The 25278-nt window shown below is 43.5% G+C and overlaps 1 protein-coding gene across 1 annotated transcript in view; it reads left to right on the top strand.

The window, feature by feature from the left end:
* The first annotated feature begins 1330 nt into the window (after positions 1 to 1330).
* Positions 1331 to 25278, top strand: part of LOC139544969 (microtubule-associated protein futsch-like) — a 53833-nt gene continuing 29885 nt past the window's right edge. The window contains exons 1-2 of the mRNA XM_071352222.1: positions 1331 to 1466; positions 24248 to 24384. Coding sequence (XP_071208323.1) covers positions 24250 to 24384 — 135 coding nt within the window. The 5' untranslated portion in view covers positions 1331 to 1466; positions 24248 to 24249. The remainder of the gene's footprint in view (positions 1467 to 24247; positions 24385 to 25278) is intronic.

The following is a 25278-nucleotide window of genomic DNA, read 5'->3' as shown; positions in this document are numbered from 1 at the left end:
GGCCTTACTGAAGAGCTCAATGACTTTCAACGTTGCACCATCATAGGATTCCACCTTTTCGACAAGTCAGTACATCCAATTTCTGCCCTGCTAGAGATGCCCCGGTCAACAGTAAGTGCTGTTCTTGTGAAGTGGAAACGTCTAGGAGCAACAACGGCTCAGCCTCGAAATGGTAGGCCACACAAGCTCACAGAATGGGGCCGTCGAGTGCTGAAGCGCATAGCACGTAAAAATCGTCTGACCTCGGTTGCAACACTCTCTAACGAGTTCCAAACTGCCTCTGGGAGCAATGTCAGCACAATAACTGTTTGTCGAGAGCTTCCTGAAATATCTGGTGTGATGACTCACGTTTACCATCTGGCAGTCTGATGGACAAATCTGGGTTTGGCGGATACCAGGAGAACGCTACCTGTCCCAATGCATAGTGCCAACTGTAAAGTTTGGTGATGGAGGAATAATGACATTGAAATATTCTCAAACAGAATGAGAAGTTTGTGTGATTGATCGTTGATCAATTCCATTTAAATAGAATACATGTGTGTTGAGAGGAAGTTATAGTTGCATTCGTTTACATTTGAGTAATTTAGCAGACGCTCTAATCCAGAGCGATTACAAGCGCTTCGAACCAGCGACGTTTCGGGTTACTGGCCCAACGCTCTTAACCACTAGCTAGCTACCTGCCGCCCTGCACTGTTTAACTGGTTTAGAGAAAACCCATCAATAACATCTGACATACAAACATGTGTTGATCAATTCTTCGTGTCATTTGTTGTTTCTCCTGTTTCCCTTTTCAGGAAACTTCAGACTCAGGTCACTCAAATGTCTTGCTATGCACGCTTTTATTTGATTATTTTCTCAGCTATCTTAACCTTTTATTTTTTTTATTTTAAATACCTTAATTGAAGAGATGACTGAATTCATTCAAATTTTAATTACATTGTAATGACATGATCAGAAATCCTTATTTTGACACATCAGACATTACCCCGACCAAAGACCCAGGCTATCGCCCAGTAATAGGCGATGCTGATTGGCTAGAGAGGTTTAACAATGTATCAATTTACAAAATATTTCGCGGAATAGTTTATATGTTGTGTCATTAACAGCCTATATAAGTATTTTTATTTCAATATTTTCTAATTCAATAGGCTATTAGTCTGATAATTCATCAAACAGAAGATACACAGTCTTGTCTTTTGGGGTCATTTAAATGTTTTAAAATGTATTTTGACTGCAGGCAAAGTCGATTATGTAACGAGATTGTGCGTGCGCACTCATCTCCAGTTGGCCGCTTGGGCACGCAATTATGGGTAACTGCACCGGGCAATGTGAGGCGAGCATGCGCTAAAGCAAGCACAGACTTACGTAGGCCCAACACATAATAATACCATCACTGATGTTTACGTACGGAATTTAAATAAATCAAATACTTATTCGCGGAGAAAACATTCTTCAACAGAACGAACGTGAGTTATATTGTTATTTTACGGCTCTTTTACGCGCCGCACTCGTTTAGTATGGGTGAATAATTCGGTATTTTTATTGTGCGTTTATTGAGCAAGTTTGATCAGCATCTCGGACGCACTGGTTGGATTAGGGATTGTTTGAACCGTCACTCCAGAAAGCTTTTTCAAAACAAACGGAGCCCCCACTACGTTGTATAAACAGCTGAATTTATCTTAGATCAAAGCTTTTTACTCAACTTGCAGAGAGAATATATGACCTCAATAGGTCGAGAACAAAATGTTCCAAGCTCAGGACGTGGACTTTGTTAAATGTCCGTCAGACCGTGATTTCATCCCGAATCCATGGGAAGTATGTTGCAGAATACGTTATGTAACGGATGCGGAACGGAGGGTACTTAGGTAATAGAGTTAATGCTATAGAAAACGACGGTAATTTCGCAACCCAGGTCTAGCAAAGGTAAAATGCATGTCGCTCTCCCGCCAAGTCGGTTCAGTAGGCTAAATGCAAATTAGTAGATAGTAGTTATGTTTAGATAAAGCCTATATTCTGCCAATGTATTGGTTTATTAAAAGGGGCAGTAGACCAATGTTTTCCTTGTGAATTGGTTTAAAGATCGAATGTATTGTCGTGCGAAATACAGTAAATACAACAAGCCATTCAACTTGCACTACTTGATTTCTGTGTGATCAGCTGGTTGACAGGTTCGAACGAAGTAGACCGACCACTTGCTTCACAATGGTCTTTGCTTGGCATTATTTTGATCATTATTTCATAACTTATTTTTTTGAGTAGTATGTGTGTGTGTGTGTGTGTGTGTGTGTTTTGGTGGCTCGTGGTTGCAATCCTTGGATTCTAGTCTTGCAGCATGGCTACAAGGCAGAGTAGAGTACACACCCACTCTTTTTGTTCGCAAAAAATAACCCCCCTTTCTTTCTTCTCACTCTCTCTCTTGGTTTCCCCATTCTGTGTTATTGAACTCTTTGTTCCAAACGTGAGGGATAGCCTAGTAATGCTGGTATATTGAGAAAGGTGTGCATAATCACTGCAAATGTTATGCCTTCATATCGTGAAAGAACAGGCTGTAAATATTTCTGCGCGCCACCTATGCAAACGTGTGCGTGATAACTGCGCAGTCAGCATTTTATGCAGTTCTGTTTTTTTGTTGTTGCGTTGGATACATTTTGTTACATTCTAGGCATACACTCTTCGGTTTGATTTTCATGTTGACTTGGTTACTTTTGGATTTAGCTCGACGGCAGTTCAAATGTGTAGCCTATTTTGAAGAAGCATTAAATTTTTATTGTGATTTAAAACGGTTTTGGTCCCAAAATGCACAATAAATGTGAAATGTTATGTGAAGTAGGGGACAAAGAGGGTATTTCAAATGTTATCTGCATTTCACTGTACTTGTTACATTGAACTTGCAAACCCCCCTCCACCCTGTTTGTACCCTATGCAATGGCAATGGCTAAAGGGGTAGTTTACTATTTTCAACATGATGTTTCCTCACCATAAAAGTAGTCTATGGGACATGAGAAATTGTAATCCAGTATTCTTTTTTTAAATGTATTTTTTTAACAGCCACTACAAATTTAGCTAACTTTATCCACCCCTAGCTACAAATCTATGGACGTGAAGGGGGGGAAAAATCACTTGAAAACAACTCCATATTTGGTTTGATTTTACTTAAAAGTGATTTGATCATTTAAAAAAAACATGTTCACATGCCCCTATCACTATCATTGATTTTTAGCTAGCGGTGGTTATAATTAGCTGATGTTTGTTGTGGCTGTTTAAAGAAAACCGAACCATGGATTACAGTTTCTCCTGGCCCATTGACTATGTTCCGGGTGAGGAAACATCGAACATTTATCTTGTAAAATAGTGAACTACTCCTTTATCTACATCCTGCACATAGCTGTCAATCGGTACATGCAAACAGTTGCCAACTTCTACATATAGAGCCTGTTGCCCAACTATTAGGTACTTTAGTTATGTTGTCTTCAAGATATCACTTTCTCTCCTAAATTTACTTAATATTTTATTTGGGTTCTAGTGATGGGAAGTTCGGCTCTTTTTACTGACTCTGATCTATTCGACTCATTCAGTCAAAAGAGTAAAATCTTTCAACTAATTTTGTTCATTTGAGTCAGTAATGCCCAGAGCGTGCAGGACCCCCAACCGACGAACAATGAACTGAAAACTCAAAAAGAGTCATGATTGCACAATACCATTCTATTTATTCCGTTCCAGCCATTTATTATGAGCACATCCTCCCCAATTAAGGTGACACCAGCCGCCTGTGCTGTAACCTCATAAACGTGACGTATACAGTGGTCCGGGGAAAGACAGATTATGGTCAAACACAATGAATATAAGACAAAAGACAAAGAATGACTAGACCCAAAATAGATGATCTCTACATTAAAACACTCTCCACTCCCGATCACAGAGAATCAAAATGATCTTCTCAGCTTGAGGAAATAGTTAATCACCAGCCTGAATCCTCCTGGTTGTTGTGGCCTATCAGGCTCCAGTAGAAAGCGGCTGTCTTTTATAAAGGAAGAAGGATAGATCACTCTAGTATTCACTAAAAACACCCTGTCCTGGGGGTGTGTAGAGAGAGACAGAGAGAGAGAGAGAGAGGAATGGAGTACAGTATTCACTACTAACACCCTGTCCTGGGGGTGTGTAGGGAGAGAGGAGTGGAGTACATCTGGGTTTCAATGGAATTACACACATAGGGCCTGATTCCGACCCGGGTTAAGCTCGCTTAAATGGAACGTAATTCCCTTTTTATGCTCTTTTCTTTCTATGCATATTCTGACCTTGAGCTTAAGCATGAGCATAGTGTGTCATGTGGTTGTTGCTGAGGATCATTAGTAAAAAGACATGTAGGCTAATTAAATGGTTATGGAGCGCAGACCAAGCCATAACAGTTTGAACCCAACACATGGTGCAATAGTTGGCTGTGTTGTCACACAGTTCAATGGTTAGTACAGGATATAGATGAAGGTATAACCTACTATTGTACACTATTCTCCCTATTATAATTCTATGTACACTAATCTTCCAACATTGTCATGGATTAATGAACTGAATGTGGAAATGTTCAGAATTAATCAAACCATCGTTTTTTGTTGTTGTTGTTGTGTGTAAAGGCTCTCCAAACCAGTTGTTTATGACTCATAAATACTTTCATAACCCTAAATAATCTACAAGATCAGAGTATGTTTTTAAATCTACCTGTTGGTGCTGAAACAGAGACTAATATGCATATATTGAGATGGCTTTCTTTCATTGGTCCATAATATTCTCAACCTGTTCTCTCCATATATTCTATTGAGTCTGTAGAGAAAATTCTAATTAAAGGTAAACCGTATCTAAATGGATGGCTTAAGATAAATATACTGAAAACCATATTGAATGAAAACTCCACAAGAAAATCTGTTGACCAGCAAGTAGGAAGTTTTTAAGCGGTTGAATTTATTGGAATTTATTTATTCAGCGTTTCCAAGGAACCAAGCCTGCGAAGCCTGTTACGCACCTTCATAAGGTAAGTCTGAACACCAACTACTGAGAGGTGCGTAAGAAAGGCGTAAAGTCTGAATCGGGCCCACATTTACTTTGGCTTTCTCTCACTTACAGACATGTTGGTCTGCCTCGCTGCCATACTTTCTTTCTCTCTCAAACACACACAACACAGACTTTATGCTTGGCTGTTAATGGCCTCTGACATTACAGGGTGTGCCAGCAGAAACAGTGATGGTGGTGGATGAGACAGACTGACAGACAGAAATAAGCGATTTGAGCCTGTCACCATTCAGTTCAAATGAAAACACACACACAGCTGGAGCTCTATACACTCGACTCTATATAATGACCTGCTACAGCCCTGTTTTCTCCGTTCATATGTGATGTTACACGGATGTTTGTGAGGCAGTGACACAAAACATAGATACCTACACACTGCATTCTGAGTCTGTTCTCTTGGTTGTGGAGGAAGTAGCACAAACATATAGCTTCAACTTGTTCTTGATAACCCAGACACAAGTAGCATTGTGATGAGTCAAGTTGTGTACAAGTGGGTGCTGCACATTGGTGGTGGATGAGGTGAGTTTCCTCCTTACTAAAGACCTATTATTATTATAGCCTTCTGATGATATCGGAGGGGTAAACTACAAAGCTAGCTAGATCTACTCAGGGTTTACTAAAGCTAACTAGCGTTAGTTAGATCCACATTCCAGCTCTGATGTCTGGTCAAAAAGAGTATGACATTGTTGCTGCCCGTAGCACTGAATGCAAGGGAAGCCAGCGAGCATTTGGCCTCCTTTTGATATTTAAAAAAATAAAATAATAGCCAATTGTCATTGAGCTAAACTGAGAGAGCTCAGCTGTGAATGGTCCTGGCACACCAAAAAAGTGTCAAGGAAAGTCAGTTTGGATTTGGCTTCAGACCAATCACATCAGAAGGCAAACGTCAATGACAGAAAACTAGAATTTTTGCATTTCGTTGTGGCTAGTTAGCTAGGTAAAATCGTTCCAAAATTAGCCATGGATGGAGATAGATGGACTTGTGGTTATACTTAATTCTCTGTAATGGCCAATAATTATAACAGCGATTCTGATCCAACCATAAATTAATACATTGTACCCTTGGCCTGAGAGAATGGAAGTTCAAATCAAACGTTGTCACTTGCGCCGACAGTGCAGTTCAAGAAATATTTACCAAGTAAACTAAAGTAAAAAGTAACACAATAAAATAACAATAACAAGGCAATATACAGGGGGTCAGTGTGCGGGGGTACAGGTTAGTCGAGGTAATTTATAGATGTAGGTAGGGGTGAAGTGACTATGCATAGATAATAAACAGCATAGCAGCAGTGTAAAAAAACAAATGGTGGGAGGGGAGTGTCAATGTAATGCCCTGCGGTAGCAGAGAAAACAGTCTATGACTTAGGTGACTGGGTTCTTTGACAATGTTTTGGGCTTTCCTCTGACACCGCCTAGTCACTAGTATATACAGTTGAAGTCGGAAGTTTACATACACTTAGGTTGGAGTCATTAAAACTCGTTTTTCAACCACTCCACAAATGTCTTGTTAACAAACTGTAGTTTTCGCAAGTCGGTTAGGACATCTACTTTGTGCATGACACAAGTAATTTTTCCAACAATTGTTTACAGACAGATTATTTCACTTATCATTCACTGTATCACAATTCCGGTGGGTCAGAAGTTCACGTACACTATGTTGACTGTGCCTTTAAACAGCTTGGAAAATTCTAGAAAATGATGTCATGGCGTTAGAAGCTTCTGATAGGCTAATTGACATCATTTGAGTCAATTGGAGGTGTACCTGTGGATGTATTTCAAGGCCTACCTTCAAACTCAGTGCCTCTTTGCTTGACATCATGGGAAAATCAAAAGAAATCAGCCAAGACCTCCACAAGACTGGTTTATCCTTGGGAGCAATTTCCAAATGCCTGACGGTATCATGTTCATCTGTACAAACAATAGTACGCAAGTATAAACACCATGGGACCACGCAGCCGTCATACCACTCAGGAAGGAGTGTCTCCTAGAGATAAATGTACTTTGGTGCGAAAAGTGTAAATCAATCCCAGAACAACAGCAAAGGACCTTGTGAAGATGCTGGAGGAAACAGTCACAAAAGTTTATTTAAATGTTTTTATTTCACCTTTATTTAACCAGGTAGGCTAGTTGAGAAACAAGTTCTCATTTACAACTGCGACCTGGCCAAGATAAAGCATAGCAGTTCGACACATACAACAACATGGAGTTACACATGGAATATACAAAACATACAGTAGAAAAAAGTATATTTACAGTGAGTGCAAATGAGGTTTGATAAGGGAGGTAAGGCAATAAAATAGGCCATGGTGGCGACGTAAATTACAATATAGCAATTAAACACTGGAATGGTAGATGTGTAGAAGATAAATGTGCAAGTAGAGATACTGGGGTGCAAAGGAGCAAGATAAATAAATACAATATGGGGATGAGGTAGTTGGATGGGCTGTTTACAGATGGGATATGTGAGCTGCTCTGACAGCTGGTGCTTAAAGCTAGTGAGGGAGATATGAGTCTCCAGCTTCAGTGATTTTTGCAGCTCGTTCCAGTCATTGGCAGCAGAGAACTGGAAGGAAAGGCAGCCAAAGGAGGAATTGGCTTTGGAGGTGACCAGTGAGAGATACCTGCTGCCAAAGAGACTTGTCTGCCAAAATTGTTTCTGCCAAAATTTTAGAAAGAGAGGGTCCAGGTTGTCTAGCCTGGCTGATTTGTAGGGGTCCAGATTTTGCAGCTCTTTCAGAACATCAGCTGTCTGGATTTGGGTGAAGGAGAAATGGGGGAGGCTTGGGCGAGTTCCTGCGGGGAGTGCAGCGCTGTTGACCAGGGTAGGGGTAGCCAGGTGGAAAGCATGGCCAGCCTTAGAAAAATGCTTATTGAAATTCTCAATTATAGTGGATTTATCGGTGGTGACAGTGTTTCCTAGCCTCAGTGCAGTGGGCAGCTGGGAGGAGGTGCTCTTATTCTCCATGGATTTTACAGTGACCCAGAACTGTTTTGTGTTTGTGATACAGGATGCAAATTTCTGCTTGATAAAGTTAGCCTTAGTTTTCCTAACTGCCTGTGTATATTGGTTCCTAACTTCCCTGAAAAGTTGCATATCACAGGGGCTATTTGATGCTAATGCAGAACGCCACAGGATGTTTTTGTGCTGGTCAAGGGCAGTCAGGTCTGGAGAGAACCAAGGGCTATATCTGTTCCTGGTTCTACATTTTTTGAAAGGGGCATGCTTATTTAAGACAGCGAGGAAGGCACTTTTAAAGAAATACCAGGCATCTTCTACTGACGGGATGAGGTTAATATCCTTCCAGGATACCCAGGCCAGGTCGATTAGAAAGGCCTGCTCGCTGAAGTGTTTTATGGAGCGTTTGACAGTGATGAGGGGTGGTCGTTTGACCGCGGACCCATTACGGATGCAGGCAATGAGGCAGTGATCGCTGAGATCTTGGTTGAAAACAGAGGTGTATTTGGAGGGCAAGTTGGTTAGGATGCTATCTATGAGGGTGCCCGTGTTTACGGATTTGGGGTTGTACCTGGTGGTTTCATTGATAATTTGTGGGAGATTGAGGGCATCAAGCTTAGATTGTAGGATGGCTGGGGTGTTAAGCATGTCCCAGTTTAGGTCACCTAGCAGCACGAGCTCTGAAGATAGATGGGGGGCAATCAGTTCACATATTGTGTCCAGGGACATCTGGGGGCAGAGGGTGGTCTATAGCAGGCGGCAACAGTGAGAGACTTGTTTCTGGAAAGGTGGATTTTTAAAAGTAGAAGCTCGAATTGTTTGGGTACAGACCTGGATAGTAAGACAGACCTCTGCAGGCTATCTTTGCAGTAGATTGCAACACCGCCCCCTTTGGCAGTTCTATCTTGTCGGAAAATGTTATAGTTAGGGATGGAAATTTCAGGCTTTTTGGTGGTCTTCCTGAGCCAGGATTCAGACACGGCTAGGACATCCGGGTTGGCAGAGTGCTAGGGCAGTGAATAAAACAAACTTAGGGAGGAGGCTTCTAATGTTAACATGCATGAAACCAAGGCTTTTTCAGTTACAGAAGTCAACAAATGATAGCGCCTGGGGAATGGGAGTGGAGCTAGGCACTGCAGGACCTGGATTAACCTCTACATCACCAGAGGAACAGAGGAGAAGTAGGATAAGGGTATGGCTAAAGGCTAAAAGAACTGGTGGCCTAGTACATTCAGAACAGAAAGTAAAAGAAGCAGATTTCTTGGCACGGTAGAGTAGATTAAAGGCATAATGTACAGACAAAGGTATGGTAGGATGCGAATACAGTGGGGGTGAACTTGTGCATAGAGTGACGATGAAAGAGATATTGTCTCTAGAAACATAATTTAAACCAGGTGATGTCATCGCATGTGTGGTAGGTGGAACTAAAGTGTTAAATAAGGCGTATTGAGCAGAGCTAGAGGCTCTACAGTGAAATAAGGCAATAAGTACTAACCAAAACAGCAATGGACAAGGCATATTGACGTTAGCGAGAGGCATGCGTAGCCGAGTGAATCATAGGAGTCCAGTGAGTGGCTTCAGGCAGTTAGCGGGCTGGTGCTAGCAAGCTAGCAGAAAGGGCCTTGGAGGGACGTCGCAACCGACGAAAGTCTGTTGGGGCCCCCTCGTGCTATTACGTCGGCAGACGGATCAGCAGGGCTCCGTGTGGTAAACCGTGCTAGAGGTAGCTGATGACCGCTAGCGGTGACTAGCTGACTACTAGCTAAGTATCTAAAAAAAAGTATCTATATCCACAGTAAAACGAGTCCTATATCGACATAACCTGAAAGGCCGCTCAGCAAGGAAGAAGCCACTGCTCCAAAACCGCCATAAAAAAGCCAGACTACGGTTTGCAACTGCACATGGGGACGAAGATCATACTTTTTGGAGAAATGTCCTCTGGTCTGATGAAACAAAAATAGAACTGTTTGGCCATAATGACCATCATTATGTTTGGAGGAAAAAGGGGGAGGCTTGCAAGCCGATGAACACGGGGATGGCAGCATCATGTTGTGGGGGTACTTTGCTGCAGGAGGGACTGGTGCACTTCACAAATAGATGACATCATGAGGAAGGAAAATGATGTGGATATATTGAAGCAACATCTCAAGACATCAGTCAGGAAGTTAAAGCTTGGTCGCAAATGGGTCTTCTGAATGGACAATGACCTCAAGCATACTTCCAATGTTGTGGCAAAATGGCTTCAGGACAACAAAGTCAAGGTATTGGAGTGGCCATCACAAAGCCCTGACCTCAATCCTATAGAAAATTTGTTGGCAGAACTGAAAAAGCGTGTGTGCGCAAGGAGGCCTACAAACTTGACTCAGTTATACCAACTCTGTCAGGAGGAATGGGCCAAAATTCACCCAACTTATTGTGGAAGCTTTTGGAAGGCTACCCGAAACGTTTGACCCAAGTTAAATAATTTAAAGGCAATGCTACCAAATACTAATTGAGTGTATGTAAACTTCTGACCCACTGGGAATGTGATGAAAGAAATAGAAGCTGAAATAAATAATTCTCTCTACTGTTATTCTGACATTTCAGTCTTAAAATGAAGTGGTGATCCTAACTGACCTAAGACAGAGTATTTTTACTAGGATTAAATGTCAGGAATTGTGAAAAACAGAGTTTAAATGTATTTGGCTAAGGTGTATGTAAACTTCCGACTTCAACTGTAGGTCCTGGATGTCAGGAAGCTTGGCCCCAGTGATGTACTGGGCCGTACACACTACCCACCTGTAGCGCCTTACGGTCAGATTCCAAGCACTTGCCATACCAGGCGGTGATGCATCCAGTCAGAGTGCTCTTCATGGTGCAGCTGTAGAACTTTTTTAGGATCTGGGGACCCATGTCGCGGATCCCTCCGGAACTTTTATTGTGCACACCTGGCCCCTCTTCCCACTGATTGAATTTGTATATAGGTGCCCTTTGTTCACCATGGTCTTGTCGATTTATTGTTACTATGTCCGTTGGTGTGTGTGAGTACCTGTGCTGTGTGTTTTGAGCTTTCATGCCCTTGTGGATTGCGCAGATGATTACGGGTCTCGTCCCGTATGATAATCATTGTGCGCTTGTGTTATTTATTCAAGGTACTCCTCGCTCTTTTGTTAGGGTTACTACCCTATGTTTTGAAACGTGTTTGTTTGGTCTTCGTCCCTGTGCCTTTACACGGCACGCCGTAATTTGGGCTTAATAAAAAAACTATTACACATTCCTGCGCCTGTCTCCCGAATCATTTATACCAGTGTGACGACACATGACTAATCTTTTCAGTCTCCTGAGGGGTGAAAGGTGTTGTCGTGTCCTCTTCATCACTCTCCTGGTGTGTTTGGACCATGATAGTTTGTTGGTGATGTGGACACCAAGGAACTTGAAACTCTCGAACCTCACTCTCCACTACAGCCCCGTCAAGGTTAATGGGGGCCTGTTCTGCCCACCTTTTCTTGTAGTTCATGATCAGCTCATTTGTCTTGCTCACATTGAGGGGGAGGTTGTTGTCCTGGCACCACACTGCCAGGTCTCTGACCTCCCTATAGGCTGTCTCATCATTGTCGGTGATCAGGCCTAACACTGTTGTGTCATCAGCAAACTTAATGATGGTGTTGGAGTCGTGCTTAGCCACGCAGTTGTGGGTGTACAGGGAGTATTGGAGAGGACTAAGCACACACCCCTGAGGGGCCCCCATGTTGAGGATCAGTGTGGCAGATGTGTTGTTGCCTACCCTTACCACCTGGGGGCGGTCTGTCAGGAAGTCCAGGATCCAGTTGCAGAGGGAGGTGTTTAGTCCCAGGGTCCTTAGTTTAGTGATGAGCTTTGAGGGCACTATGGTGTTGAATGCTGAGCTGTAGTCAATGAAAATAATTCTCACATATGTGTTCCTTTTGTCACGGTGGGAAAGGGCAGTGTGGAGTGCAAAGCAATTGCGTTATCTGTGGATCTGTTTGGGCGGTATATTAATTGGAGTGGGTCTAGGGGTTCTGGGAAGATGGTGTTGATGTGAGCCGTGACCAAAGCACTTCATGGCTACAGATGTGAGTGCTACGAGTCGGTAGTCATTTAGGCAGGTTACTTTGGCGTTCTTGGCCACAGGGACTATGGTGGTCTGATTCAAACATGTAGGTATTACAGACTTGATCAGGGAGAGGTTGAAAATATCAGTGAACACACTTTCCAGTTGGTCAGCGCATGCTCGGAGTACACATCCTGGTAATCCGTCTGGTCCTGCGGCCTTGTGAATGTTGACCTGTTTAAATGTCTTACTCACATCGGCTGCGGAGAGCGTCATCACACAGTCGCCTGGAACAGCTGATGCGCTCGTGCATGCTTCAGTGTTGCTTGCCTCGAAGCGAGCATAGAAGTAATTTAGTACATGTCCTGGGAATCCGTCATGGTCCTGTGAATGTTGGCCTTGTCACGCCTGCTCCCGATCCCCCTCCCTGGCACTCGAGGGCACCAAGCTACTCTTATCTACATGCACCTGTCACCATCATTACGTGCAGCAGCGCTCATTGGACTCACCTGGATTCCTTCCCGTGGTTGATTACCCCCTGTATATATGTCTGTTCCTCTGTAGTGTTCCCTGTGTCCCCATTAATTGTTGTTAAGTGTTCATGTCCAGACGCTGTTCCTGTTCAGTTGCATGTCCGTCAGCTATTAAACCTTCACTCCCTGTACCTGCTTCTCGTCTCCTACGTTGCTTCTTACAGGCCTGTTTCATAGTGTAGGGCTAAGATGTGAGGAGGAATATATTGAGTGAGATTTGTCACGTGAATTTATTTGACTCATTGACAGACACCATGTGAAAGTGCACATTCTGTCAATAAAGAAGGGCGGAGATTGAGGAAACCCAGGAAACTTTATGGTGCGCTCGCTGCTGATCTTAATGTCTGAAGGGACTGAGGGGTGAGAGAGTGGAACAGGGACTGGAACAGGGACTGAGGAGAGAGAGAGAGAGAGGGGTCTGCACTGGAACAGGGACTGAGGAGAGAGAGAGAGGGGTCTGCACTGGAACAGGGACTGAGGAGAGAGAGAGAGGGGTCTGCACTGGAACAGGGACTGAGGAGAGAGAGAGAGAGGTCTGCACTGGAACAGGGACTGAGGAGAGAGAGAGAGGGGTCTGCACTGGAACAGGGACTGAGGAGAGAGAGAGAGGGTCTGCACTGGAACAGGGACTGAGGAGAGAGAGAGAGGGGTCTGCACTGGAACAGGGACTGAGGAGAGAGATAGAGGGGTCTGCACTGGAACAGGGACTGAGGAGAGAGAGAGAGGTCTGCACTGGAACAGGGACTGAGGAGAGAGAGAGGGGTCTGCACTGGAACAGGGACTGAGGAGAGAGAGAGAGGGGTCTGCACTGGAACAGGGACTGAGGAGAGAGAGAGAGGGGTCTGCACTGGAACAGGGACTGAGGAGAGAGAGAGAGGGGTCTGCACTGGAACAGGGACTGAGGAGAGAGAGAGAGGGGTCTGCACTGGAACAGGGACTGAGGAGAGAGAGAGAGGTCTGCACTGGAACAGGGACTGAGGAGAGAGAGAGGGGTCTGCACTGGAACAGGGACTGAGGAGAGAGAGAGAGGGGTCTGCACTGGAACAGGGACTGAGGAGAGAGAGAGAGGTCTGCACTGGAACAGGGACTGAGGAGAGAGAGAGAGAGGTCTGCACTGGAACAGGGACTGAGGAGAGAGAGAGAGGGGTCTGCACTGGAACAGGGACTGGAACAGGGACTGAGAAGAGAGAGAGGTCTGCACTGGAACAGGGACTGAGGAGAGAGAGAGGGGGGTCTGCACTAGAACAGGGACTGAGGAGAGAGAGAGGGGGGTCTGCACTGGAACAGGGACTGAGGAGAGAGAGAGGGGGGTCTGCACTGGAACAGGGACTGAGGAGAGAGAGGGGGGTCTGCACTGGAACAGGGACTGAGGAGAGAGAGAGGGGTCTGCACTGGAACAGGGACTGAGGAGAGAGAGAGGGGTCTGCACTGGAACAGGGACTGAGGAGAGAGAGAGAGCTCTGCACTGGAACAGGGACTGAGGAGAGAGAGAGAGGTCTGCACTGGAACAGGCACTGAGGGGTCTGCACTGGAACAGGGACTGAGGAGAGAGAGAGAGGGGGGTCTGCACTGGAACAGGGACTGAGGAGAGAGAGAGAGGGGTCTGCACTGGAACAGGGACTGAGGAGAGAGGGAGAGGGGTCTGCACTGGAACAGGGACTGAGGAGAGAGAGAGAGGGGTCTGCACTGGAACAGGGACTGAGGAGAGAGAGAGAGGGGTCTGCACTGGAACAGGGACTGAGGAGAGAGAGAGAGGGTCTGCACTGGAACAGGGACTGAGGAGAGAGAGAGAGCTCTGCACTGGAACAGGGACTGAGGAGAGAGAGAGAGGGGGGTCTGCACTGGAACAGGGACTGAGAAGAGAGAGAGGTCTGCACTGGAACAGGGACTGAGGAGAGAGAGAGGGGGGTCTGCACTAGAACAGGGACTGAGGAGAGAGAGAGAGGGGGGTCTGCACTGGAACAGGGACTGAGGAGAGAGAGAGAGGGGGGTCTGCACTGGAACAGGGACTGAGGAGAGAGAGAGAGGGGTCTGCACTGGAACAGGGACTGAGGAGAGAGAGAGAGGGGTCTGCACTGGAACAGGGACTGAGGAGAGAGAGAGAGGGGTATGCACTGGAACAGGGACTGAGGAGAGAGAGAGAGGGGGGTCTGCACTGGAACAGGGACTGAGGAGAGAGAGAGAGGGGTCTGCACTGGAACAGGGACTGAGGAGAGAGAGAGAGGGGGTCTGCACTGGAACAGGGACTGAGGAGAGAGAGAGAGGGGTCTGCACTGGAACAGGGACTGAGGAGAGAGAGAGAGGGGTCTGCGCTGGAACAGGGACTGAGGAGAGAGAGAGAGGGGTCTGCACTGGAACAGGGACTGAGGAGAGAGAGAGAGGGGTATGCACTGGAACAGGGACTGAGGAGAGAGAGAGAGGGGTATGCACTGGAACAGGGACTGAGGAGAGAGAGAGAGGGGTCTGCACTGGAACAGGGACTGAGGAGAGAGCGAGAGGTCTGCACTGGAACAGGGACTGAGGAGAGAGAGAGAGGGGTCTGCACTGGAACAGGGACTGAGGAGAGAGAGAGAGGGGTCTGCACTGGAACAGGGACTGAGGAGAGAGAGAGAGGGGTCTGCACTGGAACAGGGACTGAGGAGAGAGAGAGGGGGGTCTGCACTGGAACAGGGACTGAGGAGAGAGAGAGGTGTCTGCACTGGAACAGGGACTGAGGAGAGCGAGAGGGGTCTGCACTGGAACAGGGACTGAGGAGAGAGAGAGAGCTCTGCACTGGAACAGGGACTGAGGAGAGAGAGAGAGGTCTGCACTGGAACAGGGACTGAGGGGTCTGCACTGGAACAGGGACTGAGGAGAGAGAGAGAGGGGGGTCTGCACTGGAACAGGGACTGAGGAGAGAGAGAGAGGTCTCTGCACTGGAACAGGGACTGAGGAGAGAGGGAGAGGGGTCTGCACTGGAACAGGGACTGAGGAGAGAGAGAGAGGGGTCTGCACTGGAACAGGGACTGAGGAGAGAGAGAGAGGGGTCTGCACTGGAACAGGGACTGAGGAGAGAGAGAGAGGGGTCTGCACTGGAACAGGGACTGAGGAGAGAGAGAGAGCTCTGCACTGGAACAGGGACTGAGGAGAGAGAGAGAGGGGGGTCTGCACTGGAACAGGGACTGGAACAGGGACTGAGAAGAGAGAGAGGTCTGCACTGGAACAGGGACTGAGGAGAGAGAGAGGGGGGTCTGCACTAGAACAGGGACTGAGGAGAGAGAGAGGGGGGTCTGCACTGGAACAGGGACTGAGGAGAGAGAGAGAGAGGGGTCTGCACTGGAACAGGGACTGAGGAGAGAGAGAGAGGGGTATGCACTGGAACAGGGACTGAGGAGAGAGAGAGAGGGGTCTGCACTGGAACAGGGACTGAGGAGAGAGAGAGAGGGGTCTGCACTGGAACAGGGACTGAGGAGAGAGAGAGAGAGGTCTGCACTGGAACAGGGACTGAGGAGAGAGAGAGAGAGGGGTCTGCACTGGAACAGGGACTGAGGAGAGGGAGAGAGAGGGGTCTGCACTGGAACAGGGACTGAGGAGAGAGATAGAGGGGTCTGCACTGGAACAGGGACTGAGGAGAGAGAGAGAGGGGTCTGCACTGGAACAGGGACTGAGGAGAGAGAGAGAGGGGTCTGCACTGGAACAGGGACTGAGGAGAGAGAGAGAGGGGTCTGCACTGGAACAGGGACTGAGGAGAGAGAGAGGGGGGTCTGCACTGGAACAGGGACTGAGGAGAGAGAGAGAGGGGTCTGCACTGGAACAGGGACTGAGGAGAGAGAGAGAGGGGTCTGCACTGGAACAGGGACTGAGGAGAGAGAGAGAGGTCTGCACTGGAACAGGGACTGAGGAGAGAGAGAGAGAGAGAGGTCTGCACTGGAACAGGGACTGAGGAGAGAGAGAGAGGGGTCTGCACTGGAACAGGGACTGAGGAGAGAGAGAGAGGGGTCTGCACTGGAACAGGGACTGGAACAGACCACATGGAAAGTGTTTGTGTATATATGTGTAAATTCGTACCATAGACTGTAGTCCATTATTGTGTGTTTATATTTATTCAGGTGTCCATACATATGTTTATGTATGTTGTTTATGTATGTTGTTTATGTTTGTTGTTTGTGTTGTTGTTTATGTTTGTGGTTTATGTTTATGTTTGTTGTTTGTTTGTGTTGTTTATGTTTGTTTGTTGTTTGTGTTTGTTGTTTATGTTTTGAATCTTTACATGTATTGAGTGTTTATTATATGGCCTTGTGTGTGTATATGTTTATTTGCGTATGTTCACTGGTGCATGTGTGTGTGTGTGTGTGTGTGTGTGTGTGCTCAATAGTGTGTGTGTGTGTGTGCTCAATAGTGTGTGTGTGTGTGTGTGTGTGTGTGCTCAATAGTGTGTGTGTGTGTGTGCTCAATAGTGTGTGTGTGTGTGTGTGTGTGTGTGTGTGTGTGTGTGTGTGTGTGTGTGTGTGTGTGTGTGTGTGTGTGCTCAATAGTGTGTGTGTGTGTGCTCAATCAGTGTGTGTGTGTGTGTGTGTGCGTGTGCATATAGAGTGTGTTTATTTCTTCATGTGTATTTCTGTGTGTATCACAGGAGGTTGGTGGCACCGTAATTGGGGAGGACGCGGTCGTGGTAATGACTGGAGCGGAATCAGTGGAACGGTATCAAATACCTCAAACACATGGTTTCCACGGTGTCCAGGTGTTTGATGCCATTCCATTTGCTCCGTTCCGGATATTATGAGCCGTTCTGCCCTGTTGTGTATGTATATATCTGTGCACCAGGGGTTCCGCTGCTGTCATGTAGCTGTGGCGCTGCGTTGAAGCGCAGGTTGAAGACGGTAGAACAGTCCCTCTGCAAACAAAACGAGTGATGACTACAACAATCTGACAACCCCACAGTAGAATAGTATATTTAATTACCTAGTTGGCTCGTTGTTGTGTGTTTTATTCAAGATAAATATTTATCTCGAGGCGCAGGCAAGTTACGAATGCCACAGGGAGAGAAACATGCATTCTGACAAGCAGTCAATGCACAACAATTCCTGCAATCGCGGGCAACATAGTAGTTTTTATGGTCTTTGTTAAAAAGAGGGGGATCCCAGCTTTCCATTCCTACTTTATTTATTTCTCAACACTTAAATATGTGTGAACTGCACCATTTTAAACCCAGAGTTTTTAGCAGTGGCATGGTTAGGCACGTTACCACTCCACAATTCACCCTGAGTGCATAGGGGAGATGTAGAGGTCCTGGGCTGGTGTGGTTACACATTGTCTGCGGTTGTGAGGCCGGTTGGACGTACTGCCAAATTCTCTAAAACTACATTGGAGGTGGCTTATGGTTGAGAAATGAACATTCAATTATCTGGCAAAAGCTCTGGTGGACATTCCTGCAGTCAGCATTCCAATAGCACGCTCCCTGAAATCTTGAGACCTCTGTGGCTTTGTGACAAAACTGCACATTTTGGAGTGGCCTTTTATTTTCCCCAGCACAAGGTGTTCCTGTTTAATGATCATGCTGTTTAATCAGGTGGATGAATTATCTTGGCAAAGGAGAAATGCTCACTAACAGGGATTTAAACACGTGTGTCGGCACAACATTTGAGAGAAATAAGCTTTTTGTGCATATAGAACATTTCTGGGTTCTTTTATTTCAGCTCATGAAACATGGGACCAACACTTTACATGTTGCGTTTTATATTTTTGTTCAGTGTAGATAAATGCCTGCTTTGTTGACAAACTCAGTATATTGTTGAATTAATTGTACTGAAGGTCACAAACGGAGATCCTAACCAGTTATTGTCCATTGTTACTTCGGTTCAGCGTGTACTACATTTTGCATCATAGTTTAGTTGACTTGTCTTAGACAGTCTACAGGTAGATTTAAACATAGGCTGGTCTTATGTCATAACAGGATAAACAACTTGCAGAAATTGTGTTTCCTTGTTGGAGAAATGCTAGCTAGAACTTAGTGTTCTTTCTGGTTCTCAACAAGTGTTGAGGAAGCAAAAACAGATTGAGAAGAGCCCATTATCAAATGATCCAACTGACGTGATAACATCTTCAGTTAATAACATCTTTAAGAAGTCACTGTGTCTCGGCCGTGAGGTTTGGAACTCTGACAGTAGATCCATTCTGCTGTTATAACTGAAAACAGATTTAGTGTTCTCTCTCTCTCTCTCTCTCTCTCTCTCTCTCTCTCTCTCTCTCTCTCTCTCTCTCTCTCTCTCTCTCTCTCGCGCTCTCGCTATTGCTCTCGCTCTCTCAGCATGTGGTGGCCTGTTTTTATTCCCTTGGCGGTTCTTCTCTCAGAGCAGTTTGGAACATTAGCATAGTGTTAGCTTACTGTTCCTCATCAGGTGTGATTACCTCTTCAAAGAGTATCTTAAATAAGACATCTCAGTCTTATCCCCCCGCATGCATTTAAAAAAACGTATTTTCCTAATAGCACCGACTTTGCTGATAACGTCTTTATTGAGGAAAAATGTACTGACTACAACTGTGTAATGTGGTTTTCTCAACTAGCTATCTTAAGATGAATGCACTAACTGTAAGTCGCTCTGGATAAGAGAATCTGCTAAATGACAAAACTGTTTTAAAAAATGGTAATGTAAAGTGATTTGAGATGTTAGCCTACAATGTTAGCTTCGGAGGCTGTTTGGTGTGCCTCTAAGTCAGACAAACGTGTTCAACCTGTTCTTAGTATTGGTATGGTTAATAGAGGCATATGACAGGTTACATTTTTGCTAATTATTATGTTTGTATGACTGACATGTTTTGTGTGCCATGACATTGGAGTGTGTGTGTGTGTGTGACTGTGTTTTTAGTCCACAGAGTAATTCCACCTCAAAAAGCACCAGAAAGAGGACTTCAACACCCACCATCTCAGATTGTTCTGAAACGGTTTCTGTATTTAGAAACAGAAGATTAACATTCCTGAAACATTATTTTGTTGAAAAATGATTTGAACACTGAGAAATTAAGCTAATTTATTGCACCCAATTTGGCCATTTCAATTTATAGGATTCATACAATATTCAATAAATATAGTACTCAACATCTGATTTGGACCAAAACTCTTCTAAACAGTGATTAAGGAATCTAAATGAATGGTCAAAAGCCATCCAAGGACCCCAACATCCAGTATACATCATCAGTGCTTTATGTTTGACAAGTAGTATGAAGCTGCGGCTTGGAGTACTGTTTATTCATACTATGTAATGTATTCTTAGTGAATTCGATTGTTTTTTTCCCCACTGTTCAGAGAAATTAGCCATTGAAGTAGCTTGCATTTTCCCCCATAAATTAATGTTAAAGTACCAGGTTTTGCCCACTAGATGTTACTGTTCCTGCTACTGCCACACCCTTTTATCAATTTTTCTGGTCTCTTGCATTTATTCAATGGATCACAACATTTTCTTTACAACTTTGGGTAGAAAACCAATAGCTTTTGCTTTTAATGAAAATAAATGGTGTGGTTATCCTCAAGTCAAGCCTCAAGTCCTCCATGAAAGCAATTGAGTTTTTCCTTCTCTTAGCAGCTAATGCTTCAAGCCATCTGACCTTGAAGAGTCTAACAAATGGCAGCTCTCTGAGAGGGCTATCCCTATGGTGCAATGAAGACTTTTCCTACAAGCCCAAACAAATACATTGAGAAATGGACTAGTGACTGTTGCATGGCAGTTTTCTGTTTGTCAATAAAACTATTAAAACACCTCTTTTATATGTCGTGCGATTAGTGTAATTTACCATCAAACCCAACCCAATACCATTACCATTGTAAAACACTATACAGTATGTGCTTTGGACTTTTACAATTGAAGACCTTTAGAGACCGTAACATTGAAACCATTATAACTGCTTTAGCCTAATGATTTGCTTGTTCACCAGGAATGGTCTAATCCAGACCTTTTTTTTTAAAGGGAATAAATCATAAACACAGGGGCCATTTCCTGGACTAAGATATAACCTAAGAGAAGGACAAACTGCTTTGGTTTCATGGAGGACTGGCTTGAATTGTGAGAATGACATTATTATTTTCAACATGAGCTAAAGCGATTTGTTTTTTTTTACCCAAAGTTGTAAAGAAAATGTTGTGCTCATGAGACAAGCAACATTGATAAAAGGGTGTGGCAGTAGCAGCAACAGCATCTAGTGGGCAAAACCTAGTACTTTAAGGCCAGGCAACACACACTCATAGGGCAATTTTTCCCCTTAATCAAATAATAATCACATTTTACCAGTTTAATGTAGACCAAAATATAATACTTTTTTGGGTTAAACATTTTATGAAATATTTTATTACAACATGCAAATGAGGCAATAGCTCATTAAATATGCACATATTTGCATATCGCACAAATACATTTTTCTGGACACTGGATGAAGTCAGCCTAAATATTTTGGTTGCATTTTGTCCAGAGCAGATTGTGGATAAATACTTTTAAAATCTTTCTATTTGTAAAATAAGAAATATTTTTTCCCCCCCAAATAAAATGTTATCTACAGTGCCTTCAGAAAGTATGCACACCCCTTGAATTTGTCCACATTTTGTTGTGTTACAGCCTCAATTTAAAATGGTTTAAATAGAGATTATTTGTCACTGGCTTACACACAATACTCCATAATGCCAAAGTGGAATTATGTTTATCAAATTTTTTACTAACGAATTAAAAATGAAAAGCTGATATATCTTGAGTCAATAAGTATGGCCTTTGTCATGACAAACCTAAATAAATTCATTAGTAAAAATGTGCTTCACAAGTCATAAGTTGCATGCACTCACCTTGTGTGCAATAATAGTGTTTAACATAATTTCTGAATGACTGCCTCTTCTCTGTATCTAACACATACAATTATCTGCAAGGTCAGATAACCAGTTATTAAATGCAAGGGTTTTAAATACTTTTTCCAACCTACACTGTGAATGTTTAAATTACGTATTCAATATAGACAAGAAAAATACAATTATTTGTGTGTTATTAGTTTAAGCGCGCTGTGTTTGTCTGTTGTTGTGACTAAGAGGAAGATCAGATCAAATTGTATGACTAATTTATGCAGAAATTGCAAAGGGTTCACATACTTTTATTTGCCACTATGTAAATGTACTGTGTGTAAATTAGATATCTAGACCCAATCTCTTCAAAGAACGTTACTAAACATAGTCCAGTTTTTAACATTCTCTTTGAAATGGTCTTGTAATTTATGTGTAATTTAATGTTATGAGTTTTGAAATTATTGCTGGATTTTAAAGGGGTTAAAATTTATGAAAATGTTGATGACGGTAGTATGACAAACTAAAGAAAATATACATTTTCATAAAGTTTTTGAAATGTATATGTTAAAATTCTATCGGGATTTTTTTTATTTCATGCTGTTTTGCCTGGTCTTAAGACTAATTTATGGGGGAAATGTAAGCTGCATCAATGGCTAATTTCTCTGAACAGGAGGGGAAAAACATCACGTAATTCACTGAGAATACATTACATAGTATGAATAAACAATATTCAAATAAAACATTACAAAACCTGGCCAGATCATTTAAAGTCATCAGTCTCAAGTCAAAGTCAAGTCCCGAGTGTTGAGGCTCCAAGTCCAAGTCAAGTCTCAAGTTATTTTATTTTCTATCCAGTCTCAAATCATCAAATTTGTGACTTGAGTCAGACTCAAGTCCAAGTCAATGTGACTCTAGTATCTACTGTCTATTTACTTTCTCTTCTGTTGTCTATATGAAGCTGAAATGACCTTGACCGCTCTTTAGTTGGACACACACACACACGTAAGCATGAAAGATCAAAGCAGGATTATTGGTATTTGTTGTGACAAGTGGATTAGATTCGATGACAATGACAGCTCAGTAGAAGAGTAATCTCCTCCTTCCCTGCGTAGATGAAACCACGCTAGTCTCGACTATTGTTTGAATGTACTGTATATACAATATACAAACTGAATGATCAAGGCTGGTGGTAGAGATATGTTTTCTTTGTTTGAAAATGCTATTGTCCTAATAACGTAATCTACTTTGGGCTGTTCAGATGGTCATAAGAAATTCATTAGACTAATATGATTATTATGATAGACTTCAATAGACTAATGTAATCAAATAAATAGATAACAGTGCATCATTTAATTACAAAATAGAATCTTATAATATACAAATGTTAGAGGATACACAGATGACTGCATTCCTTTTGTTGTGAAAGTCCCAAAACTGCAGTCACTTTCTGAAGATCTGTCACAGTCTTGTCTGCGAACTGCTAGTCAACAAGTAGTAAGAATTCAACTATCAGCTTGTTGGAGCTACATCAGCTCATCCACCAATGGCCTACTTGATTCTCTTGCATTTTGGGAGATGTTGTTTTTAGAACCACCGCTCTGTAGTCTGTAAGTGTACACTGAGTGTACAAAACATTAGGAACTATTTCCTAATATTTAGTTGCACTCCATTTTAACCTCAGAACAGCCTCAATTCATCGGGGCATGGACTATTTTATTTTGTATTTATTTAACCTTTATTTAAATAGGCAAGTCAGTTAAAGAACAAATTCTTATTTACAATGACGGCCTACCAAAAGGCAAAAGGCCTCCTGCAGGGACGGGGGCTGGGATTAAATAAATAAATAAATATAAGACAAAACACACATCACGACAAGAGAGACAACACAATACTACATAAAGAGAGACCTAAGGCAACAACATAGCAAGGCAGCAACACAACATGACAACAACATGGTAGCAACACAACATGACAACATCATGGTAGCAACATAACATGACAACAACATGGTAGCAGCACAACATGGTACAAACATTATTGGGCACAGACAACAGCACAAAGGGCAAGAAGGCAGAGACAACAATACATCACACAAAGCAGCCACAACTGTCAGTAAGACTGTCCATGATTGAGTCTTTGAATGAAGAGACTGAGATAAAACTGTCCAGTTTGAGTGTTTGTTGCAGCTCGTTCCAGTCGCTAGCTGCAGCGAACTGAAAAGAGGAGTGACCCAGGGATGCCTGTGCTTTGGGGACTACAAGGTGTCGAAAGCTTCCCACAGTTGTCAAGTTGGCTGGATGTCCTTTGGGTGGTGGACCATTCTTGATACACACGGGGAAACTGTTGAGCTTGAAAAACCCAGCAGTGTTGCAGTTCCTTCTTTAACCCAGCAGTGTTGCAAAAATCCTTCTTTAACCTGTCTCCTCCCCTTCATCTACACTGATTCTGAAGTGGATTTAACAAGTGACATCAATAAGGGATCATAGCTTTCACTTGGATTCATCTGGTCAGGCTATGTCATGGAAAGAGCATGTTTTGCACACTGTCTAGTTTATGCCTGCAGGGATGGAGGCAGGTCACGTCAATGATTCCCTGTACTGCCTGGTACCATTAGAGCTGCATGTCAATCTGAAACTTGCATATATGAAAAGGGCTTATTGCTCAGAACCAAACAGTTGAACTAGTGTACTCCCAAAATAAGCATCATGTCTGTGTCACTGCCTTTTTCAAAGTCCCCCCAGTCCCATGACAATGACACGTCACATGTGAAATGTAGGATTATATAAAGAGAAAAAATATGTGTGTGTCTACACACTGCTTGTCTGTGAACTGAGTGCTCTGTGTTCCTGTAGGGATGGAGTTCCCTGTGGATGGCCTGGTCAGCGTGAGCCAAGAGATCCTGGAGAGATCAGCCCAGGACTACATGAACAGCCTCCTCCACAGCCCCCTTGACTCACCACAACACCTCACCCTCGCAAACAACACACAGGTAAATATCAAATCAAATTGTATTGGTCACATACACATGGATAGCAGATGTTAATGCGAGTGTAGCGAAATGTTTGTGCTTCTAGTTCCGACAGTGCAGTAATATCTAACAAGTAATCTAACCTAACAATTTCACAACAACTACCTTATACACACATATCTAAAAGGGGTGAATGAGAATATGTACATATAAATATATGGATGAGCGATGGCCGAGCGGCATAGGCAAGGTGCAATAGATTTTATATATATATATATATATATATATATATATATATATATATGATATAGTGTATATATATATATATATATATATATATATATATATATATATGATATAGTATATACATATGATATGAGTAATGTAAGATATGTAAACATTATTAAAGTGGCATTATTTAAAGTGAATAGTGATCCCTTTGTTAAAGTGGCCAGTGATTGGGTCTCCATGTAGGCAGCAGCCTCTCTGAGTTAGTGATGGCTGTTTAGCAGTCTGATGGCCTTGAGATAGAAGCTGTTCTTCAGTCTCTATCCTCACTCTGTCACACTCTACACAGGTAAATAAACCCTCACTCTGCCACACTCTACACAAATAAACCCTCACTCTGCCACACTCTACACAAATAGACCCTCACTCTGCCACACTCTACACAAATAGACTCTCACTCTGCCACACTCTACACAAATAAGCCCTCACTCTGCCACACTCTACACAAATAGACACTCTGCCACACTCTACACAAATAGACCCTCACTCTGCCACACTCTACACAAATAGACCCTCACTCTGTCACACTCTACACAAATAGACCCTCACTCTGTCACACTCTATACAAATAGACCCTCACTCTGTCACACTCTACACAGGTAAATAGACCCTCACTCTGTCACACTC

Source organism: Salvelinus alpinus, chromosome 19 (genome assembly GCF_045679555.1).
Source record: "Salvelinus alpinus chromosome 19, SLU_Salpinus.1, whole genome shotgun sequence".
Taxonomy (NCBI): domain Eukaryota; kingdom Metazoa; phylum Chordata; class Actinopteri; order Salmoniformes; family Salmonidae; genus Salvelinus; species Salvelinus alpinus.
Note: the sequence above shows the minus strand (reverse complement) of the source record. Positions and strands in the feature narration are given on the sequence as shown.